This window comes from Eschrichtius robustus, chromosome 4, assembly GCF_028021215.1.
Source record: "Eschrichtius robustus isolate mEscRob2 chromosome 4, mEscRob2.pri, whole genome shotgun sequence".
NCBI lineage: Eukaryota > Metazoa > Chordata > Mammalia > Artiodactyla > Eschrichtiidae > Eschrichtius > Eschrichtius robustus.
The window spans coordinates 119,317,221-119,343,026 of record NC_090827.1 but is presented as its reverse complement, the minus strand read 5'-3'; the positions used below and the strand labels follow the sequence as shown (position 1 = coordinate 119,343,026).

The 25,806-nt window shown below is 33.4% G+C and overlaps 1 protein-coding gene across 2 annotated transcripts in view; it reads right to left on the bottom strand.

Annotated features, from left to right (window-relative positions):
- Positions 1-1,496: 1,496 nt before the first annotated feature.
- The window catches only part of AIMP1 (aminoacyl tRNA synthetase complex interacting multifunctional protein 1), a 34,147-nt gene continuing 9,837 nt past the window's right edge, over positions 1,497-25,806 (bottom strand). For both annotated transcript variants that reach the window (XM_068543273.1, XM_068543274.1), the window contains 6 exons: positions 23,869-24,002; positions 21,740-21,853; positions 19,031-19,201; positions 13,596-13,807; positions 10,787-10,955; positions 1,497-1,748 (listed from right to left, as the gene is read on the bottom strand). In XM_068543273.1, coding sequence (XP_068399374.1) covers positions 1,582-1,748; positions 10,787-10,955; positions 13,596-13,807; positions 19,031-19,201; positions 21,740-21,853; positions 23,869-24,002 — 967 coding nt within the window. In that variant the 3' untranslated portion in view covers positions 1,497-1,581. Of the gene's footprint in view, positions 1,749-10,786; positions 10,956-13,595; positions 13,808-19,030; positions 19,202-21,739; positions 21,854-23,868; positions 24,003-25,806 lie in introns of those variants that run through there.

Sequence of the window (25,806 nt, the reverse complement as noted above, 5' to 3'; positions counted from 1 at the left end):
ATCCCAGCAATACAAATAAAACAGAATTAAGTTTTCTGTAAAAATAACGACTGAATGGAGCTAAGTGGATAACTTGATTGAGTAATGCTTTTATGTAACTTGAAAAATTGGGAATAAATAGTTCAACTATCTAAACAGTTGAAACATTCTTTAAATTATATTAGAATTATTTATAGAAATGTGATATAATTGGGAAAAATCAGAAAATACAGACTCACAAAAAGTCTTTATTCCCAGAAGAATAACATATCTCAAGTACAAAACTTTGGAAAGTCATTTGTATTAGTTATCAACAGATAGATGCTAATGATGCTCTGTTAATATTCAGTTTTTCATAGAGAAGATAAAATTTCTATGATGGTACCACATCTTGGCCTACCAGAGAACTCCACGGACTTAAATAAATGATACTTTTTATAACTTAGCATGTAGGGTTGTTTTAAAAGCTTTTGTTTTGCCTCTCCTTCTTATTGTAGGCTATAAACAGCAACAGTGCTAGAATATTGGTATGTGTCATTTTTCTTTTAGAATAGATATTCCTACCTCCATAGATGCATTTCTTTTTTGGTATCTCAGTCGTCATCTCAAGGCTGGTGAACTTGAAGCTCATAGTGCCTAAGTTAATTTTCACTGTTCCTACAATATCTGTAAGATGAGTGAAAATACACATTTGACAACTTTATACATATGTATGTTAAATTTCTGGCTACAATTTCTTTTATATATTGACAGTATGATGGTACATGAAAAAATAAAAGATATCAACCTTAAATGCTCTTCTAAAGATAAAAGCTATAATCTTTTATTAGGTATCCAAAGAATCTTTGAAGTCACCTAGAATAAAAAAGTGGACCGTGTTTACAGTCAATTTATTGGGAACTACATTGGCAACACTTTGCAATGTGTTTATTCTTTAGAATTAGTCAAAATTTATTACTAATTATTTTGTTAAATGGAAAGAATAAGTTCACTACACAGTTGGAAGTTTCAGTCTTTTAAAAAAGTCACCTTAAGTATATAAGTCTGGGTTACTTTGGTAAGCAACAGCAATAATGTTCAAATGCCATGTCTCCTAGCGTTCACGTTGTTCGGCTCTCTAGAATCAACAGTTGGTCATTTTCAATACCATTACAATATAGACTAGTCAATAAGCCTGACAAAAATTCTAACTTTTCTTTTTAAAGAGGAGAGGGCGTTTATAATACAGATACTAAAAATACAAGGGCTTCAAATTGCATGCAACATGTGCTTACAAATAAGAAACTAAATGTTAATCTAGTTCAAGTTACCTAAATGTATAAAGAAAAAGCAATGTGCTAGCCAACATCCTCACTAAAACATAAATCATCATGAAACACAGGCAAATTCCTCCCTGTATCATAAAGGATCAAAAACCATCGGTAAAAATGTAGTGTTTCTCTAATTAATTGAAAACAATATATACCAGGTAAAAGACTACTCAAGTCTAGAAGAGAAATAACACGAAAATGAGCCAGTTATAGTTTAGGTACAAGTGACAAATATATTTCTTTTTATTGTTAAGTTTTCTCTAATGTATTTCAGTAACTGAAGTGTTTGATTTTATTTTATTCCACTGTTGGCCATAGTTTGAGCCCTACAGACTCCCTTCCCTTTCACCTCAAAGGGAGCTCCTTTGTATGTAGCCACACATTCGTCATTAGTGTAAAGATCAGGCTGGATCTGCTCCCAAATCTTCTTCTTAGGATTCAGCTCCTTGTCAGGCTCTCCTGTTGGGGGAGGAAAAAAAATACATAGCTAACATATTAATAAACTGTCCATAGAGATTTCTAGTGAATTGTCTTGAATACAATTTCTGATCTTTAGGCCGGATCAGGATTTAAACGTTTACTTTTAACACTTATTTTATTTTTACGATGTCGGCAATTTATATTCTTGATTGGTAAAATAAAATATTTTGTCATTTCCTTACAAACGTTAAAGATATTATTTTTTACTCTTACAACAAACAGTTTTACAGGTAATATAGCTCAATGAATTGGAATGATTCATTCTAATTAGATTAGAATGAAATGATTAGAACGAAAATACAAATGATTAGAATGAAAATACAAGATACTCATTTTATCACTACATATAAAGATTTTGAACAGATGAGAGCATAATTTGATGTGTTATATTTTTACACATGGCAGAAGCAGCTTATGCTTTACTATTTGTTTCAACATAAAAAATAAATGACTAGATCGCTGCTAGAGTACTTAAAGATTTCTTACAATACTGGAGAATGGCTTAAATGTTGGGGTTATCTAGCTAAATATAATAACTACTCTGGGTTTCATCTGCTGCCCATTCCACTTGGTGAGATGGAAAGAGAAAGGAAGAATAAGGAGACAGGACTAGCATTTTCTAAGCACCAGGAATATATGTTGCTGCGTGCAATTCACAGAACAACACTGACTCTAGTTTTAAATATAAAGAAACTGGGGCTCAGAGAAGATAAGCTGCTCAAAGTCACACAATCAACAAGTAGAGTGAGATTTGACACCAAAGCCCTTACTCTGTTAGTACAGCACCTTGCCTCCTAATAAATTATCTTCTGAAAAGAAACAAACAACACTTTTACAAGTGGATAATATCCTATCCCCTCTCTTTACCGTAACTCACATTATAAAGTTTACAATCAATAAAAGACAAACACATTGTAGAACATATCTGGTCTAGGCTTAAAAACTACCAATATACCAAGCAATCCCTCTATTTAATGAATGATGAGGAAGAAGAGAGTAAAGTTGAATGTAACATGATTTTAGTAGCTGAGGATGTTCAATAACTTTTGAAATGAAGAATCAGTTTAAGAAACAATGAAGAGAAGTAACGAATCCCTTAAGTGTTAGTTTCAAATGGAAAATGATTTCCCTGGAAGTAACAACAAAAATACTGCTTAAGTATAACTAAGTAATAATAGAAATATAACTTTCTAGATCTTTTTATTAGCTCTTCAGAAACTACCCTGAAACTGGCAAAAATATACAAAACTGTCCTGATATGTAGGTTTTCAGAGATGACAGAACAGTTAATTGAATAATGTATCTACAGTAGAAGAATAGGCAGTGAAACTAAAACTGAAGAGACTGTCTAGTATAAAAGATAAGGATTTTTCTTACTCCTTTAAGAGCATTTGATTATTTGATTGGACAACAGAGAAACTAATTAATAAACAGAATAGAAAAAATTCCAATATATAAAGTATCTATAAAATTTTTATTTTTTTTCACCAAGCCATTGGTTAGTCTAAGAGCATAATCCTACTTTGTTTATACACAGATCATGTGGGGAAGTGGGCATTCCAGAATTCTGTAAAAGCTGAGACCAGACACACTGTTCAGGAGGGCCTGAGTACTAACTCTGGATCCCCTCACCTTGAACCCAAAAAAAGATATTCCCAAACTGATAATGAATTCAAGAAGCAGATTGTCTCAGGTTTGTGTAAAAGCTTCTTATCAAGACCACAGATTGTGTGGGTAAATTTTTGCTGAATGCAGACATAAGCCCCAAGTACAACAAGCTGTGGTGCAGCACAAACTTAAGCTTGTCAGATCTAGGAAGACACTGATATGTATAGAAAATAATAATCATTATAATACATAACACTACACTTACATAGTGCTTACTATGTGCCAGGCACTGCACTATGTGCTTTACATATATTTACTCATTTAATCCTCTCAGTATACTAAATAAATACTATTAATTACCCCTGCTTTACAGATGAGGAAATAGAGGCACAAAAGTAATAGCTAAGAGCTTAAAACACCAGGCAGGTAGCTAAGTGTTTCAAAAGTTAAACCTCACAAAACTCACAATACATACATACCATTAAAAAGCTTTTCTTACAGATGAAAAAGCTGGGCTCAGAAAGGTTCCTAGGTCACCCAGCACTTGTGGAACAAGATCTGAAGGTTTTAAACTTCTTACATAAGACTGTAATAATTTTCAAGGGATAAAGATTTTAACTAAAAATGAACTAGAAACTATGAGAAGAACCTCCCACTCTTGATTGTTGCTTTTAACACAACAGGCTCAATACCTGAACATTCCGAATGTGGCTGCAAGACTTGAACGAGTCAGTAAATGAAATAATGATTCAGACCACTAAAATTTTGAGATTGTAATTAAAACTTGCCAAATTACGATCACTGAATATAAATCAGAGTTGAAAAGTCTTGGATGGAGTGTTAACCTTGTGGTTTATTCATGTTTCTCAATAATACACTATTTGGTAAGGTATAAAGCAGGTTTAAAATGAAAGTTTAAATCACCTCCCACAAAAAAGCATACCTAATATTTTAAACAATTTTTAAAAATGAACTCTATTTCCAGAGAAGCCTTTCATCATTCCTCTGTGTTATATCCTTCTTCTAAATCTTATTTTCCTAATTTTCTCGCCCTCCCTCCCTCCTTTCCTTTCTCTCATCATCCCTATGTGTTATAATCTTCTTCTAAATCTTATTTTCCTAATTTCCCCCCCCCTTTCTTTTTTTGGCATGGCTATCCAAACAAAGTGATGATATCAACAAAAGTTCTTAAAGCTGAAAACTGTAGTCTCTGTAATTGCTAAACACATGCCAATAATCACCATGTGGAAATGGTTACACGTATTGTAAGAGAACTAATCATTCAGAGATTACTTTAAGATAACTCAATCTAAACAAAACACACAGGCAACAGGAACTAGCTCAGAAAGGAGTTTGTACAGATGTAAAAAGCTGTGACTACCATCTCAGCGTTTAAAAACTACAAAAAGCAATAAACATAAATTCCAGAGTCATCAGCTTCCCTGATATGTCAAGACCATGAAAAGCTTAGCACCAACTTAATTATTTTATGTTTCATTAATTGAGCTTTTGAACTATAATAATTGTAACTATCACCTTTTGTGATGCAAAAACTAAAGTATAACCTTGCAAATAGGGATCAATTAATTTTACAGAGCTAATCAACAGAGAAAAGTGGTTTGTTGATTTGATAGGAATGATCTTGGAAATAAAGAAGATGGATCCTCAGGTCTGTTCTTCAAATACTGGAGGGTTTGGGGGGGTTCTTTAAAACATGTTTTACTAGTATGTTTCTTTCTGTTTATTCAATAACCTACTTACTGACCTCCTACTCTATGCCTGACATTTTTCTGGATGGTTGGAATATAGTAGTGAATAATAACAACAAAAATCTTGATTTCATGATGCTTACATTTCCATGTGGGCAGAAAATAAATAATGCACAGTTTATCTGATGATATAAGTGTTTTGGAGAAAAATAAAACAAATGACACATCTGAAAGATCTGAATAAGATGAGGGACCAAGCCATGTAGCTACCTGGGGAAAGAGACAGTGGCTCAACTAGGGTGATTGAGGAGCAGCTGAAGTACATGAGGTTAATGAAATAATGAGAGGCCATTGTAAGGACCTGTATCTGTATTCTGGCTCAAATGGAAAGCTTTTTAATAGTTTTTTGCAGAGGACTAACATATCTGACCTACATCACCCTGTAGGCTATAACTGAAAATAGACGGAAGAAGGGCAAGGGCAAAAGCAGAGCGATCAGTTAGAAACCTTTTGCAATTACCCAGATAAGAGACGGTGGTGTCAGGACCAAAGTGGTGGAGGTAGAGATGATGAGAATCACTCCAGATATGTTCAGAAGGTACAGCCACTAGGATTTTCTGAAGAAGATGTATGCAAAAGGGAAATCTAGGGAGAAGACTGGGATATACATTCTTCACCCCTGGGACATGTTAGTGAAGAAGTCTCGTAGGTAGCTGGACAAGTGACTGAATAAAATAGCCAAAGGAATGAACATGGAAAGAAAAAGAGGCCAAGCATGGAAAAAGAGAAGAGGTCAAGGATCAAGGTCTGAGGTATTCCAATTAAGAGGTCAGGGAGGTGAGGAAGAATCAGCAAAGGAGATGAGCAGAGCAGCCAATGAAGCATGAGGACCACCATGCAAGTGTGGTGTCAGAAGCCAAGTCAAAGTTAATTAAGAAAAGGACTGAGAACTAACTAGCCATGGATTTAGCTACAGGGAGTAAATTGATGATCTTGACCAGAGCAATTATGGTGGAAGAGTGGAGAGAGAAGCCTGATTGAAATAGGTCTTAAGGAAGAGAATCAAATATAGACAGGCTTTTTTTTTTTAATTAAAAAAAATTATATTAGTTTCAGGTGTACAACACAGTGATTAGATATTTTTATACATTATGAACTGACCACTGCAATAAGATCATTTACTGTCCATCACCATACAAAGTTGTTACAATATTACTGACTGTACTCTCTATGTATACATTACATCCCCATGACTTACTTCTTTTATAGCCAGAAGTTTGTACCTCTTTACCTCCTTCACCTATTTCGTCCGTCCCCCCACCCTCCTCCCCTCTAGCAACTATCAAACTATCAAACTGCAGTTTGTTCTCTGTATCTATGAATCTCTGTTTTGTTTTGTTTGCTGTGGTTTTCAGATTCCACAAAGTGAAATCATATGGTATTTGTCTTTCTCTGACTTATTTCACTAATAAGCATAATACCCTCAAGGTCCACAAAGATTTCATTCTTTTTAATGGTTGAGTAATATTCCATTGTGTATGTGTGTGCGTGCATATGTGCACGTGCACACACACACACCACACACATACACCACATCTTCTTTATCCATTTATCTATCAATGGACACTTGGGCTGCTTCCATATCTTGGTTATTATAAATACTGCTACAATGAACACAGGTGTGTTTTCCGAGTTAGTGTTTTTATTTTCTTCAGATAAATAACCAGAAGTGAAATTTCTGGACCACATGGTAATTCTACCTTTAGTTTTTTGAGGAACCTCCATACTGTTTTCCATAGTGGCTGCAACAATTTACATTCCCACCAACAGTGTAGAAAGGTTCCCTTTTCTCCACATCCTTGCCCCATTTACAACTGCATCAAAAAGAATAAAATACCTAGGACTAAATTTAACCAAGGAGTAGAAACGCCTGACTCTGAAAACTCTTTGTCACTGAGGAAAGAAACTGAAGATGACACAAATAAATGGAAAGTTATACTGTGCTCACGGATTGGAAGAATCAATATTGCTAAAAGGTCCCTACTACTCTAAGCAATCTATGGATTCAATTCAATCTCTATCAAAATACCCGCAGCATTTTTCATAGAAGTAGAACAACTAATCCTAAAATGTGTATGGAAACACAAAAGCCCTCGAATAGCCAAAGCTATTTTGAGAAAGAAGAACAAGGAGGGGTCACAACTGAACTACACTGAACTTGAAACTATACTACAAAGCTGCAGTAATCAAAACAGGATGGTACTGCCACAAAACCAGACACATAGATGAATAGAATGGAATTGAGAGCCCAGAAATAAACTGACACTCATAGCATCAATTAATCTATAACAAAGGAGGCAAGAATATATATTGGGGAAGAGATAGTCTCTTCCATAAATGGTGTTGGGAAAACTGGACAGCTACATGCAAAAGAATCAAACTTGACCACTTTCTTACAATATATACAATAATAAACTCAAAATGGATTAAAGACTTAAATGTAAGTCCTGAAACCATAAAATGCCTAGAAGAAAACACAGGCAGTAAACTCTTTGAGGTCAGTCTTAGCAATAGTTTTTTTGAATGTCTGTCCTCAGGCAGGGGCAACAAAAGCAAAAACAAACAAATGGGACTACATCAAACTAAAAAGTTTTTGCAGAGCAAAGTAAACCATCAACAAAACAAAAAGGCAACCAACTGAATGAGAGAAGATGTTTGCAAACTTGCTGATAAGGGGCTGATATCCAAAATATATAAAAACCTCAAATCACTCAATACCAAAAAAAAACCCCCAATTTATTTTTAAAGAATAAGTGGGTCCAGAAGCTAAAGACCTTCACATATCATACATGCTTTGAGATTAACCATAAACTCATATTTACTAATAAGACTCAATATCAACAGAAATAAGCATGATCTTAGAAGTTCGAAGTCTAAATGCAAATTCTCATTTATTATTAGACCAAAACCAGTGCATTCTCAAAAAAAAAAAGGTATCAATGCCTTTGTCTCCTGTAATACTGTTTTCGGTTGCTTGATGCTTTAGGGACCAGTTACCATATTTAAATACTAACATTTATGGCTTCACACATTTAAGATTTTAAAAAGTAGTGGGGAGAGTTTTTAGCCATTGTTATAAAAATATGATTTGGCATCTTCTAAACTCTATGGAAGTGATGGTTTTGTAGTTGGAAAAATAGTTATTCGAGGCCAAATAGCAATTCAAAGGTTTGAGCCCCAGTTGCAATTTCTATACCACACTTAATATACATAACATAAAATGTAAATCTCTAGACACTGAGCATATCAAGTGAACATCAAAATGTACCAGCAGACACCTTAAGCTTTAAAATGTAAAACATATGCTGAACAATACAGTACTGATAAATCATGGCTCTCTCTGGGAAAAGGAAAAAAAAAAAAAAACAATAAGACTAATGGTCTGTTGCATACATAGTATTAACTGTTATTTCCTTTTAGATTTACTGCTACAGAAGCAGTAACCTATGTGGAAGCATAAGTAGGATGAGTACTAACAGACCTCATGTCCCCAAGTTTATCAATTATTCGATGCTGTTCAGCTTGGTTAAGCACTTTATAAGTTATAAGAGAATAATTCAAACAACCTCATAGGCTACTTTAATGTTAGGTTTTTCCCTTTCACTTTACAAATTTTTTAATATGTTATCTACATATTCATGTGGTAAGGCACAAGGAGAAACTATGAATATGAAAGAAATATTAGACTTTGGAATGATGTAAACGTAAACACACAAACAGCCAAACAGATTGGAAGATTCAAAAATATAGTAAAGGCAAGAAATCCACACTGGGCTATTAGCATCTCTAATGCTAAATCACTGAGTAACTAAAAAAAAAAAAAAAAAAAAATTTCAATATACGTAACAGTAACATCCAGATAATAACAACTGATTCAAGTGCTGAAATATTTATCTGTTAATTCTATAAGATAAGGGAATGAAAGCTGTCATAGAAATAGAAGAACTATAAGCCTTCTCTAATGATAGCCCATATGAATTCACAGCAAGCAACAATCAACAAACAAAAATGCTGATCGTATTAGAGATTCAGGCACATCTACTGTTCGATCCTTCTACAAACTCTGTATAACCTTAAACAAGTAACTTAAGTACTACTGGGTCTCAGTTTCCAAATCTGTAAAATAGTGGGTTAAAGTAGATGATTTCTTCCAGTTCTAAACATCTGACTCTACAATTTATATCAAAAAATAAAACTTAAAATGTACTCATCTTAAATATTTAAATAAAAAGGAAGGCAAATTTTAATCTGAAAGGGTAAACCAAGATTTTTGTTTTTTTTCTTCAATGTGTGCTGAATCTTAAAAGAAAAAGTTTGCTTTTATTTTCATTCCATTCCAACTTAGTGAAATAGAATTTCAGGTTTGTCAGGTACACACATGACGGCCTACCCAAAAGCATGAAGTTTGGCAAAGTGTTTTGATATCCTAGTAAGTAGAGTGGTGATCGTGTGCTCCTAGAACCAAAAGCTATCATGCTGCTTTGAGAAATGATTGAGCCTGGGATTTTCCCAAAACCTGCTTTACCAAAAAAGGTTCTCAGAGCACAGAGCATCATGATCTCCAATCTACCAAGGTTCAAGACATACACGTGGATTCAAAGTCACAGATACTTGTTAAACAACCCCATGTTTTTTAGATTAGTATACTTTTTATTAGGAGGTGGGAGCTGAGTTTCATGGAAGTTACCCATGCTTTCATCCATTTTTTAAAATCTTATTATTCCAATGTTAAAATTCTTCATGTCTTAATATTTCATCAAACACAGTTAACATAGGATTAAAAAAACACGACTATATAATCATATCAGCCTTGCTATTCCATTAAAACTCATTTGTTTTTACAAATACATCTCCAAATAAATTTTGACTTTTAAACCTAATCCTACTTGTTACCCTAATTTATTTCTGCTTTTCCTTACTCCAGTCAAATGAACATCCTCTGTAAATAGTCTTTTAATTTCTAACTGTTTTTACTCTTATGAGGTCTTCAACTTTTATGAAAGAAATATTTATTCTACATCTGCCAAGCATCCTTTCTTTACTGCTTCAAAGACCTATTTGAAGAAATGTTCTCATGCATTATGAAGTTTCATCCGTCTCAGGAGCATTTTACTACAGAAAAGAAGCAATATGAAATGAACTTTCCTGTTAGATTATTAAAATAAATATGAATTTCTACTTAGAGATTTCCTCTAAATCCTCAAGTCTAGTAAAAGCATGTGCAAGTATATTACTAGACCGACTTTGAGAATTATATATTTCCCCCTCCCTTTTCATCTCTTCATCTTTCTGTGTTGCACTCTGAGATAATCTACAGCTTAAATGATTTTGTAGCACATTAATTGGTTCTCTATCCTTATGACACTCTTCTGCTATGGAGGTATCAAAATTAGTATTTCACTTAGGGTAAAATCTCTCTGGTGTTTTATGAAATTTGAGTGTTCATGGGGAAGGAATAGTTAGACAGTTGTGCCATCTTGAGTCAATCTCAATAAACTCAATTATATCACTAATAATGATCATTTAATGTCAAGTCTTACAAGTGATTTACAGGATTGACTTTAAATGTAAACATTCCAAGCATAGCTTTGAGAACAATGATTCCCAAACTATTTTAAATAATGACTAATAAATACTTACCAGGGAAAGCATCAAAGGTAATTCTGTCTCCAGGAACAGACCCATTAGGAGGTGCCAAGATTTCAACTTTCTCTGGTGAACTAGCACACATCACCATTGCCTGAGATACTACTCCCCTCATCTTTGCAGGTTTCAGGTTACAAAGTAAAATCACCATCCGATTTTGCATCTGTGTGAAATATAAATTGATGATTAAAGATGTCTAGAGATTTAGAATAATCTTATCTAGAATATATTAAGGTACATCTAATATGCTAAATATCAAATGTCCTATTTTTGTGGCTGTTTTTATCCTTATCTGTGTCTAAAATCTTTTATGTTATTAAGAAGTCTTATATCAACATGAAAAAAAATTCTACAAATTGACAATGCATTAGAGATCAAACAGCAGAGGCAATAATATGTCACTTAAATATAAATAAAGAAATGGCTGAGTGAAACAGACTTGGTTTTGAATTTAATCTGCCATGTACTAGCAATGAGGCTGTATAAAGTTGATCTCCCTGTTTCCTCACAAAAGGAGGGAAATGATATTAAAGACTTGTCACAAGGATTAAATCATAACATGTATATAAAGCATTTAGCTTAGCATTAGCACTAAAATAAATGCACATATTTTCTCCTATATGTTTGATCATTTCCAATACTATGCAAGGTTCATTTCCTAAATTAAAAAATACTGATCATTTAACAATTCAAGCATTATGCACACTACAATGAACAATTATGGCTATTTCTATAATTTGTTAAAGAAGTACATAAATATTTCTTTAAACTTCAAATTTACTCCCAAATTCTATGATTAAAAAAAAATTAGCCTAAGGCTCAAATTTAAAAGGCCCCCTTTTTGGAGGTCTTCATGAATTCTTATTCTCTTCAAACAAATAAATGTAAAATGCCACATATATGGGAACTTCAAAAAAAAAGTTATAGCAAATATGTATAAGAAAAACAACAGGGTTAGCTAGATGCAATCTGTTAAGAATCAGATGAGAGCTGTGGACCTTTACCGTAGAAAAATAAACAAATGTACAAAATTTGGTATGCAGTTTTGGGGAGCTAAGTGCTGTTACTTTATAGACTGCTTACCAGTACTGACTTGTTGGGTTAGATACAGAAGTGTATATAAATAGCTTTGGTTATGGCTGTGAATGATAGCTTTTGGAAGAGAAGAAAAAGTCTAACTTATGAGAACAAAAAAGTTGAAGCTCCAATGAGGAGGAGTTTTTCCAATTTGAGCTGGCTCAAGATCAGTTGGTTCTTTTCTCCAGGGCTCCTTATGAACCTAACTTCCTAAGCAGTTATAAAGGAGCCCTGGTCCTATACAAAACGAATGTTAAAAAGAAAAAGCACACACATGTGCCAAGTCTATCTTTTTTTCACAGATAAGAGAAATTTCTTGACTGATCTCCTTAATTCAATCTTTCTCCCCTCCACAAAGCAACTGGATGATACTACTAATATGTGAGACAGAGCATATTACCCCTTAGCTCAAAAATCCTCCAATGGCTTTCATCTCACTCAGAACAAAAGCCCAAGTTTTTACAATGATCTCTAACACCCTATATCATTTGGCATCTTTATCTCTGATTTCATCTCCCATGACATTTCCCCTTATTTAGTCTGCTACAGTGACACTGGCCTCCTGCTGTTCTTTGAACATCCCAGGTATACTTCTGATTCAGGGCTGCCTGAAAATGCTTTCCCACCAGACAGAATGACTTGCTTTCTTCATTTTCTTAGACCTTTACTTAAATATCACTTTCTTTGGTCTTCCATGGCCACTTTATATAAATGACAACATCTTCCTAGCCTCAATACTTCCTAGATTCTTTCCCTACTTTATTTTTCTCCTGATATCTATCACTATTTAACACACTATATATTATGATTTTCTGACTCCCTCATAGGGATATGAGCTTCACAAAGGGAGGGCTTTTGGTTTTTTTAAGCAAACCTATCTATCTATCTATCTTTCTATTTTAATTCACTTGCCTAGAATAGTTCCTGGCACAGTGTAGGTACTCAATAAATATTAGCATCTAGAAATAGGAATGAATAAATGTAGGAATTTATGCAGGTTCACAAAGCCAATAAGCAACAAAGTTGGCAAAGGACTGAGAGGGAGAACTATTTTAATGTTGAAGTCTATGGTCTCTGCAATGTCTCAAGCACTATGGGGCAGAGGAAATAGGTAAATGATGCAAATTACTAAAGAAGATGTCTAGAAACAGCAAATTAAAAACTATTACTGTCTTTGATTCGTTCCACGGTCATTGGAAATATAGATACATTTAAATATCTAAATAATAAAATACATAACATCAAATTTTTAATGAATAACGGAATACCATTAAAAATTGCACATTCAATCTTCATGATCCCCTCTCCTCTTTCCTCTTCAGGTATGAAAATATTTCTTGAGTTATAAAGAAATAAAACTTGCTTTCTTAATTTTAGATTGGTGCTTTCTGAGTTATATAACAATGATTTTAAAAATCAAGGAATAAAATTCCATGATGGAACAATGATGTTAAATACCAAACTAAAAACATTTTTAAAAATTGAGAAAAAAATAACATATTTCTTCTATGTTCATGAATTTGATCTTAATTTACAGATCTTTTGCAAGTTTTTGGTAGTTTTATGCACTTTTTGGTGGAATTCATTACATTCAAACCAATCAACTGAATTAATCAATACTGGCTCATGTTGTGCAGTATGATACAAAATTACATGAAAAAACATTAAGAAAGAGGGAATGAAGGTGAAATGTATATGTAGAAATAATTTTAGCTATACAGATTACCTGTTCAAGAGGAACATGATTCACCAGGCCACTGACAACTGTTCTTAAGACTGTTTCTCCAACATCCACCTCTTCTACATACAAAGAATCTGCATCAGGGTGTTTTCTGGCAGTGATGATACAACCAATTCGAAGATCCAGACAGGATACATCAATAGGCTTAGAGTCAGCACTTCCTCCTGCTGGCTGTTGTTTTTTCTCCTTTTTCTCTCCTAAAAATATTTACAAATGGATAAACATCAGAAGTAAAAATACACTATGAAAATCTCTATAGCATTGATGCTGATGAGCTTAAAAGAAAAAAAAAATGAGTGTTTATCTCCTATCTTCATTTAAATAACAAAGGAAAGAATTATTCATGTCACAATATTTGAACCCTTTTTAAGCTATTTCCCTGTTGAATTAACTGTCTATATCTCTAGTTAAAGACATAGAGTAGGTGTTGGTAATCTATAGCTCAAGGGCAAATCCAGCCCACTGCCTGTCAAAAAGTTTTATTAGAACAAAATCATGTTCATTAATTTACACGTTGTCTATGGATACTTTGGTACTACGACAGAGTGGAGTAGTTGTAACAGAGACTTTATGGCCAGCAAATAACCTTTTAAAGAGAAAATTTGCCTTTCCCTGAAACAGAAGTGTAGAAAACCCTTTAAGATTTGATTTACTGTGACTCTAGAGAGTCACATTTTATTCTGATTATGTTTATAAAATTCTACTTTTATTTAAATGCTGATAATATAACTCTTATTAGCGTAAGATTACTTTAGCCATTGAGTCAAAATGCAACCTGTATAGAGTTCATATTCTTAAAGTTTACATTTAGCCTCTCTGGCAGAAAAAAAAATGTAAAACAAAACAAAAACTTATTTACCTCCCAATCTGTAGAGATTAAGTTATTATGGCTTGAAAACATTGTTTCTTAACTATTTCTTTGTTTTATCTTTGAACAAATATTTACTCAGATCTAAGGCACTGAAAAAAGTGAGTGGCCCATGCTAGCCAAGCACTAAAAATCTCTTTTATACATCTGTATACAGATGTATACAGTGAACATGTGATAAATATTACATACACAAAGAAATATAGAAGCACAGAGAAGAATAATTCTGCCTGGAGTAGGAATAGATGATTCTGTGTAAAAAACATTCACAGTTTACACAAAGATAGTTTATAAAAGAGGAGGCAGAGCTAGTTTAAAATAATGGACAATTCTTACTTTCATTAGCAAATTTTTTTAAAATACCATTTTCCATGTAACATATTAGCAAAGATTTTTTTAAAGAGTAAAAGCCCAAATGATATAGAAATATATATATAAAATTACTACAAAAATCTTAGTAGTTATCTTTGAGTGATAAACTATATATTTATCTTAAAATACTACATACATACTACTATAACAGCACAATATAGCTATTTTCATATACATTTTTAAACTTTACTCTCTAGGCATTTGAAATACCTTTATCAGGAATTCACATTCCAGAGGTGATTGCAAATATCAAAATCTATACCAAGAACTTTGTTAGTCATCGTTAGGGATTTTAGAAATGTTTCATTAACAAATGAGTGATGCTTATAAGTGACAGTATAGAAAGACTGTACGGGTGCCACAACCCTTGTGTAAGCAGAATTTTGGAATCTGGCAATCTTATCAGCCAAACACCAATGGAACAGCCTTCTAATCCAGCACTGTCCAATACAGTAGCTGCCAACCCCATAGAGCTATTTACATTTAAATTTAAAATAATTAAAAATTCAGTTCTTTAGTCATACTAGACACATTTCAAATGTTTAATAGCTGCATGTGGATATTGTCTACTGTGTTGGATGATGCAGCTATACAGAACAGGAAGTTCTATTGAACAGAGGCATTCTAGACCTAGATCTCCATTTGGTTTTGTGTGCTCCCTCCTCCTCCAAAGGAAGACTTTGTTGTCTTATTTGACTAGAAGGCTGACTGACCCCGCAGCCACAGTAACGCATCCTCTTTGAGGATGGACTTCACCAAACTTATAAGAACAGGCTGCATGACTGTTTTGTGCCTACTTAATAAAATTCATAAAGTGAAAGAATTAGTCTGAACTGCTTTCTTTGTAACCATACCACCTAGTGGTGAAGTTATGTAGGAGAGGATGTACAGCCCCTAACGACTTCTAACAGAGGCTACTGATGCTTACCAAAAGGAACTGAGAAGTGCTAAAAATGGCTTAGGTTAGCTCACAGATCCCTGAGCCATTTTATATTTTCCAAAAAAATGTTAACTGAGTTTAAATACTATGAGAGGCATGTATAATGAATTATAAAAGCACATTTTTAGACATGCCTGGGGAAATGAAGTCCAGAAAGGAATAAAGGAAAGTTAAATAAAAAAGAAGTCAGATTTATGATTAGAAAAATAGCTTTAGCAGCAATGGAAGGACAGACTAGAAAAAATGAGGCTTGAACATTAATTTAGATGAGCTCATGAGAACCTGAACTACCTGGTAGCACCTAACAAAATGGAGGAACAGAGCTGTGCTCCAGATACGTTGCGGTGGTAGGAATTACAGGCATACCTGACTTTACTGTGCTTCCCTTTATTGCACTTTGCAGATATTGCATTATTTACAAATTGAAGGTTTGTGGCAACCCTGCATCAAGCGTCTCTTGGCCCCATTCTTCCAACAGCATTTGCTCACTTCGTGTCTTTGTGTTACATTTTGGTAATCCTCACAGTATTTCAAACTTTTTCATTATTATTATATTTGTTATGGTGATCTGTGGCTGTGATCTTTGATGTCACTACTGTAATTGTTTGGGGGTACCACAAGCCATGTCCATATAAAATGCTGAACTTAATAAATGTTGTGTGTGTTCTGACTGTCCACCAACCAGCCAACCCATCTTTCTCCCTCTCCTCGGGCCTCCCTATTCCCTGAGACACAATATTGAAATTAAGCCAATTAATTACCCTACAATGGCCTCTAAGTGTACAAGTGAAAGGAAGAGTCACACATTCATCACGTTCAAAAGCTAGAAATGATTAAGCTTAGTGAGGAAGGCATGTCGAAACCCAAGATAGGCCAAAAGCTGGATCTCTTCTGCCAAACAGCCAAGTTGTGAATGCAAAGAAGTTGAAGAAAACTAAAAGTGCTACTCCAGTGAAGACATGAATGATAAGAAAGCAAAACAGCCTTATTGCTAATATGGAGAAAGTTTTAGTGGCCTGGATAGAAGAGCACACCAGCCATAACATTCCCTTAAGCCAAAGCCTAACCCAGAGCACAGCCCTCTCTTCAATTCTGTAAAGGCTGAGAGAGATGAGAAATCTGCAAAAAGAAAAGTTTAAAGCTAGCAGTGCTTGGTTCATGAGCTTTAAGGAGAGAAGTTATCTCCATAACATAAAAATTCAAGGTGAAGCAGCAAGTGCTGATGTAGAAGCTACAGCAAGTTGTCCAGAAGATCTAGCTAAGACAATTAATGAAGTGGCTACACTAGACAACAAATTTTCAATGCAGATGAAACAGCCTTCTACTGGAGGAAGATGCCATCTAGGACTTTCATAGCAAGAGGAGAAGTCAATGCCTGGCTTCAAAGGACAAGCTGACTCTCTTGTTAGGGGCCAATGTAGCTGGTGACTTGAAGTTGAAGCCAATGCTCATTTACCATTCTGAAAATCCTAGGGCCTTTAAGAATGATGCTAAATCTAGTTTGTTTGTGCTCTATAAATGGAACAACAAAGCCTGGATGACAGTATGTCTGTTTACAACATGGTTTACAAAATATTTTAAGCCCACTGTTGAGACTTTCAGCTCACAAGAATGATTCCTTTCAAAATGTTACTGCTCACTGACAATGCATCTGGTCACCCAAGAGCTCTCATAAAGATGTACAATGAGATTAAGGTTGTTTTCACGCCTGTTAACACAACATCCATGCTATAGCCCACGGATCAAGGAGTTTGACTTTCAAGTCTTATTCTTTAAGAAATATATTTTTTAAAGCTATAGCTGCCATACATAGTGATTCCTCTGATGGATTTAAGCAAACTAAATTGAAAACTTTCTGGAAAGGATTCACCATTCTAGATGCCATTAAGAACATTTGTGATTCATGGAAAGAGGTCAAATATCAACAGCAGCAGGAGTTTGGAAGAAGCTGATTCCAATCCTCATGTATAACTTGCGGGGTTCAAGATTTCAGTGGAGGAAGGAACTGCAGATGTGGTGGAAATAGCAAGAGAATTAGAATTGGAAGTGGAGCCTGAAGATGTGACTAAATTGCTGCAATCACATGATAAAATTTTAATGGATAAGGAGTTGCTTCTAATGGATGAGCAAAGAAAGTGGTTTCTTGATATGGAATCAACTCCTGGTGAAGATGCTGTGAAGACTGCTGAGGATAACAAAGGATTTAGAATATTACATAAACTTAGTTGATAAAGCAATGACAGGGTTTGAGAAGACTGACTCCAATTGGGAAAGAAATTCTACTGTGGGTAAAATGCTATCAAACAGCATATGTGCTACAGAGAAATAGTTTGTGAGAGGAAGATTCAATCAGTACAGCAAACTTCATTGTTGTCTTATTTTAAGAAACTGCCACAGCACCCCACCCTTCAGTAATCATGAGCCTGATCAGTCAGCAGCACTCAACATTGAGAAAAGACTCTCCCCCAGCAAAAAGATGATGACTTGCTGAAGGTTCAGATGATGGTTAGCATGTTTTAGCAATAAAGTATTTTTAATTAAGTTATATACATTATTTTTTTTAGACACACTGCTATTGAACATTTAACAGACTACAGTATAAACATAACTTTCATATGTACTAGGAAACCAAAGAATTCTTGTGACTTGCTTTCTTGTGATATTTGCTTTATTGCAGGGGCCTGGAACTGAACCTGCAATATCTCCGAGGTATGCTTGTATAGGCTTTGGTAGCCAATTAAATATGAAATTGAGGGACAGGGACAAGTTAAGGTTGACTCTAAGATTTCTACTCTAGTTGCCTAAGTGGACTGTGATATACTCTGCACTTCATATCTTAATGGGTTCCTAAAACTTCAACACCCCCATGCTAGTTGAGAAATTCTGCTTTGACTGGAATATCCCTTTCCTATCTTCACAACTGGTTCTAAGCTAACTTTCTACCTGTGATTTCTCTGAAACTATCCCCTATATATACACCTAAATTCAGTCATACCAAACTACACATAGGCCTCTATACTTAATCTCTTTGTTTTTAGTTATGCTGGTCCCTCTACCTCAAATGCCACACTCTTATCCTGTCATCCTTTAGGGCCCAGATTCTATGTTCCATTATCCTATTGTTCCTGACTGTAGTTCATAAAAGTCTGAACTTTCTTCCTGACACCATTATTATTATCAAAAATGCTGACATCTGATAAACCAGTCAAGTGCCAAATAACTTCAACTGTTCAAAAATACCTTTCTTTTCAATTTTCTCTTTCATCTTCTTTTCTTCTTCTCCTCCTCCTCCTTTTATCTGCTCTTTGGCACCAGAACATATGGCTGTTATTGGTATAGACTGTATCACATTTTCAGAAACCGCAGAATCAGCTTGCAGTGGAATACCAGATGGGAATGGTATCTGTTTTACTGAGAGAGAAAATGAAAATAATGTCATTTATATTAAACAACAAACAAATGGAAAACTGTGAATAACAAATATGAACTCTATTTTTTTTAATTGAAATATAGTTGTACAATATTATGTTACAGGTGTACAATATAGTGATTCACAATTTTTAAACATTATACTCCATTTATAGTTATTATAAAATACTGCCTATATTCCCCATGATGTATAATATATCCTTGTAGCTTATTTTATACACAATAGTTTGTACCTCTTAATCCCCAACTACTATATTGCCCCTCCCCCTTCTCCTCTCGAGTGAACCACTGGTTTGTTCTCTGTGTCAGCTTTTTTATTATATTCACTAGCTTGTTATAATTTTTAGATTCCTCCTGTAAGTGATACACTATTTGCCTTTTTCTGTCTGAATTATTTCGCTCAGCATAATACCCTCTGAGTCCACCCATGCTGCTTCAAATGGCAAAATTTCACGCTTTTTTTATGGCTGAGTAGTACTCCACTGTGTTTGTATGTATATACTACATCTTCTTTATCCATTCATCTGTTGATGGACATTTAAGTTGCTTCCATATCTTGGCAATCGTAAACAACGCTGCTATGAACATTGGGGTGCATGTATCTTTTTGAATTAGTGTTTTTGGTTTTTTGGATATATAACTAGGAGTGGAACTGCTGGGTCATATGGTAGAACATGAACTCTTCTTAAAAAGGAAATTCAGTGTGTATGATTATCAAGTCTCGACTATCTGAGACTGTAGAAAGGCTGCCAAGAAATTAAGTTTATTTTAACCATAAAAGAATAAATGCATTATTCTCCTTCAATCACTAATGATTAAACTGAGAAAATTTTAGATAACAATGTAAGCTAATATTTATTATAAACTTACTATGTCCCAGACACTTTTCAAAATGCTTTATCTGAATTAACTCTTGTAATTCTCATAAATACCCTAAGCAGTAAGTTTTATTCATATCCACATTTACAGATGATCAACCCGAGCCATACAGAAGTTAAGAAACTGGCCCATCACACACATAGTGAGAAAGGGAAATAAGAATTTATACCCAGGTTGTCTGTCTCCAGAGATTACACCCCCTCATGGTTTGGCAAGATGCCATGTTTTTCACTCAGGTTTTCTCTTAAATAGAACAATCAACTGAAAAGATGTTTTAGTAACAATCATTTTTACATCAGAAGTAATGGAGAGACAGCAGCATTATTTGCCCATAATTCTGTTTCAAAAAACATTTTAAAGAAATAAAGAAAATTGCTCCAGCAATGTTAAAAACATACTCACTGCCTAGTAAACATGGAAGAATATAATCTTGTGAGGGATTTTGATGTGGCTTATATTCCAGCCAATATTCAAACCACTTTTCAGAGGTATTTTTAAAGTTCTTTGAAGGCTTCTTTTAGTAATATGAAGCTCCATCTACCCCTATTTTATGTTTCACCAAGACAGAATTCAGTACTTTAATTCAAACTGTTTGTTTTAGCATTTTATTACGATCACAGTTTAAAAGTTTAATGTTTACAGGGCAATCTTCTAGAACTAGGAGAAATGAAAAGCAGTTTTACACTGCTAATATTTTAGCTGTTTATTTAATTCTGCACCTGTATTCCAAATCTCCTAATCTTGGAAAACATCAACTATTTTCCAGTGACAAATAATATTCTCTCCAGTTGATAGTTTTAAGCATACATTATTGGTTTTTTCCTCTTACTTTTATTTAGCTAGGGTAGAATGCATACTAGAGCACTCAGAATAACTTAGTGACAGAATAAATGTCAAAAGGGAGTAGTAAGACAGGGATTCACTACACCCGGGCCTCCTTAATTCACCCAGGAAGGATTTTCTACAATATAATCAAATGTTTTTCCATGTGGTACTTTGAAATTATAACAGAACTATTCTTACTATTAATGTCATTTTATAATAATGTGAATTTATCTAGAAACCTTTAAAATAGTTCAATAAAAATTTTCTTTTTTTTTTTTCAACATAATTGTTGGAATGATAATTATATGCTGGCTTGGGTAACTTAAAAATAGTATTTGGTTTCAGGCAAGTGACTATACATCTCTAAGCTTCAATGTGTAAAACAAGGATAATTTGTATACATGTAGTTTTAAGGATAAAATATATAATGTATATGAAGCACTTGGCACGTAGTGCCTGGCATAAAGCAAAACTTAGTAAATGTTAACTAAATATTATTATGGCTTATTTTCAACAACTATATAGTGACATAGTTGATGATGATCAAGGGAATAGTGATGATCAAGTTTAATAGGGAATAGTGATGATCACAGTACAGAGATTAGAAGTACAGCTTTCTGAACTCCAGCTTTGACACTTTTTGCATGATCTTAGGCAAGACCATTTACTTGCATTTTCTAAGTCTATATTTTTTCTTCAATATAAGAGGATAAATGCATGAATGCTTGAGTAACCAAGCATAAAACCTAACTTAATAAACAATATAATAATTATTATTATGAATAAAAACAACCTATTATTTCTGTAATTAATCACCTCCATTTTGAATTTCTGCCTTAATTAGCTCTTGTTTCAATTCTTCAATTTCTTTCTTCAATTTAGCATTTTCAACTCGAAGTTTCTTCTCTTCTCTCAAAGTTGCCTGCAAAACTGGGATCAAGAACAACCAGTTAAGATATAGTTATGTTTTCTAAAAGGTTTCTTATGGATACTACTTAAAAAAAGCATAGCCAGTATAAACAAAGCCAGTAACCAAATGTTTGGCCAGTTTCTTTATATCAGTTTAGTATTTATTAAAATAACATGATATTTAAAAGAGAGAGAGAAAAAGGGAAATAAATCTGTGAAGTAATAACAACATAAAAGGTTTTGTTTATCAATCATTTTCCTAGGTTTTATAAAAATTCTTATGAACCTGGCTCAGAGTGTCAGTAACAGGTTAACTTTAAGAAAGAGAGACAAACATTAGACATATTAAACTTTTAAAAAAGTCTAAGATCTAATAATGATAACCAAACAATAAAAAAGTATTCTCATTTCTTCCTTTTTAGTGATTACCTTGTAAAAGGAACTGAATAATCTTTTACTCCTAATGTCTCAAAAGTTAAGCTGGTCAAACATTTAATGAATGAAATAACTTCAAAGATTTGCTCAACACATAATATGTGTGTTCAAGGTCAGCAATAGGCTATACAAAAATATAAAAGAAAAACAGTGATTCTCGGTGGGGTTGGTACTGCTCCCTAGGTGGGATTTTGAAAATCTGTGGAAGTGTTTTTTGTTGTCACAAATAATGGGAGTCATTACTGGCATTTGTTAGGCAGGGGTCAGGGATGCCAGATGTCCTGCAATATGCTAGATATTCCTGTAAAATGAAGAACCGTCTTACGTTCTGCAGGATTTTGCAGTGACCCACTGTACATTTGTATAAGTGAAAATCCTGTTAATTATTTGAGCCTAGATCCTAATTACTTTTTATATATAAACATTCTTAAACATTTTTATTATACTCTGAATTTTCTAGGAATCAAGTACCATGTAAATCAAGAGTAGACTGTACTTTATTTTGTTCAAGAGCTTTACATAAAGAATCATTCATCATTCTGAGTAAATCAAAAACGTGACTGAAAACTGCTTTTGGTATCTGAGTTGCCTATACCAAGACACACTACTGTATCAATCTATATTATACCTGTTGCATTTTTGGTGATACCACGTATGTGAACCATGTAGCATGTGACCCTCTCATATGTCAGGCAGTATAGTCCTGCCTGAGTATTTACTTACTGAAATACACATTTTTATTATTACTACTATTCACAAATTACTTCCTTTTTAATTCTCCTCTATATTACATATATCTCTAATCTCTTCATCTTACTAATGAAAAGAAATATTAAGAATTTTTAAAAATAAGAAAAATCCTTTTAAAATTCTAAGAAAAACAGTAACAATGTTTATAAAACATTATAAAAATAATTAAAACAGTATTTAAAATTAAGAAAAAAATTGATAATGGGAAAAATTTTTAGAGAATGAATGTAGGATTCTATAAGCCATTCAGTTTTATGTAGCAAAGAAAAGCATTTATTTCTATAAGTGATGGCAAAGATTCTGGAATTTTCATAACATTAACATTGGTTATTGAGAAATAAAATATACTTAAACAAAACAGAAAACAACCTAAATTTTAAAAGCAAAAATTCAGATTTGATATTTTTTGTATGCATCATAGCAATTTCCAGGTAAAACTTAAGCACTGGAAAAAATGTAAAAATCATTTCAGAAAATACCGTAGCAGAGAGTAATGTGAAAGTATACATTTTCTTCTATACAAGGTTAGAGGAGATATTTGAGTTCATATTTGACTCCACTCAATTTTCTTCATTTTTAATCTCTAATTCTATACCAACTTAAGTATTTTATCAGTCTTTAAATAATACGTTGTTTTCTCTAAATATCACATATTCACTATACACCAATTCTAACTTACCTTAATCCCACATTATTTCACTCATAATTGTAATATTAAAGGAATATAGAAGTCATCATCAAGTTTGTGAAATAATAATATATGTGGTAAACATTTTTTTTTTTGCTCTGTCAATATATGAATTCATTTTAAGTTATCTCCCTAGAAAATTTAAATTTTCTCATTTTCTTACTTGCTTTCTCCTTAAGAAGAGCAACCTGCTGCTTAAGATATTCAATTATTTGATCTGCCTCGGCACCCTTCTGTTCCAGTCTCTTGAGAACAGCATCACTGGCTGCCATTTTTGCCAAGAAACAGCAGAAAATCCTAAGTGAAAAAATGAAAGTGATACATTATACTGTAGAATGAATAAATTTATTGTACAGGACACCATGCACAAGCAGTCTGAGACGAAAAACATTTTCTACTGTAACAGAAAAATGTTAGAAAAATACTTTTCCTCTGAAGAGCAACAAACCAAACAAGAGGCAGAAATGTTAATAGATTAATTCCTCATTCTGTTTGGAAAAGAAAATCAATTTTTTCCTAAAAGCATGAAAACATGCTATTTAATCATATTTTAGGTTGGAAAGTTTTAAAGAAAGCTTTAAAATACTGCAGAATACTATGACATAAGATAGAAACACTAAGGGACAGACTAACAACAACCTTAACTAAGGGATAACTGAGTACCACACCTGAGTTCCAAAGTAAAGACAATTGCTGAATTCCTTCTTTATATGTTTCTTTCATATATTGGATATTTCTGTTTATTTAATTATGTACAAACTTATGTGTAAGGAAGAACATGTAAACTAGAAAAGGCAAATATTAAAAGAAAATGATCGACAATTAGGAAAACACCAATATTAAACATATACCTACTCAGAAATAGTATCAGTATATATATACTGTATCCTTTGTAAAAAAAATTGAATTAGAATTTTAACTGTATAATAATGTATAGAAATTAGAAAACATATCAATATGCAGAAAAATGCATATGTAAGCAAAATTCTGAGATTAATTCATCATGTTAAAGTTCTAACTGCCAAATGTTAAGACAAATAGTCACACTCAGAAGAGAGGGTTAATCATTAACAATACTATGAACTGCTCTTTGCCCCTAATTTAACATCAATTTATAATCCAAAGTATGCCACAAGCATTGCTGAAATAATTCTAATTTTAAATAAATGATGCACACTCAATAAATGGTGAAATTTTTTGATAAAATAATTGGCTAGTAGTGGACAAGATTGCTTTAAAATTTTAAATTATTAGGCAATAACCATCCTATATAAAGAACATTCTGAGATGTTTACTTTTTTTATAAAAAGAAAACCAACCCCAAAAAACTTTATGCTAAAGTTGACAATTTATGATATGGAAGCAATTTTAAAAACCCTATAAAAATAAAATTGCTAGTAATAAAGAAAATATAAATGGGGTGGTGGTGGTTAACCTGGAAAAGTCACAGTAAATTCCTCCATGGACTATTATTTAATAGTTTAGAAAATGCAGAGGAAAAAAGTTACAAAAATGAAAATGAAGATATAACATTTTAAATTCTGCCAATTTTTACCAAAAGTAAATACAGAATACCCCGTTGTTCCTCAAATGTCTGCAAAGCCAGAATCTTAGAGAAAACAATGTTAGTAACAGAGAAATGTTAGTGGAAAACACATCCACATATGTAAGCCATGAACTCTTAAAATAGAGAATAGAGAAGGATCCTACGCAACCATTTTTACTTTTTTAAGGAACCTCCATATTGTTCTCCACAGTGGCTGTATCAATCTACATTCCCACCAACAGTGCAAGAGGGTTCCCTTTTCTCCACACCCTCTCCAGCATTTGTTATTTGTACACTTTCGGATGATGCCCATTCTAACTGGTGTCAGGTGATACCTCATTGTAGTTTTGATTTGCATTTCTCTAATAATTAGTGATGTTGAGCAGCTTTTCATGTGCTTCTTGGCCATCTGTATGTCTTCTTTGGAGAAAGGTCTATTTAAGTCTTCTGCCCATTTCTGGATGGGGTTGTTTTTTTAATATTGAGCTGCATGAGCTGTTTATATATTTTGGAGATTAATCCTTTGTCCGTTGATTCGTTTGCAAATATTTTCTC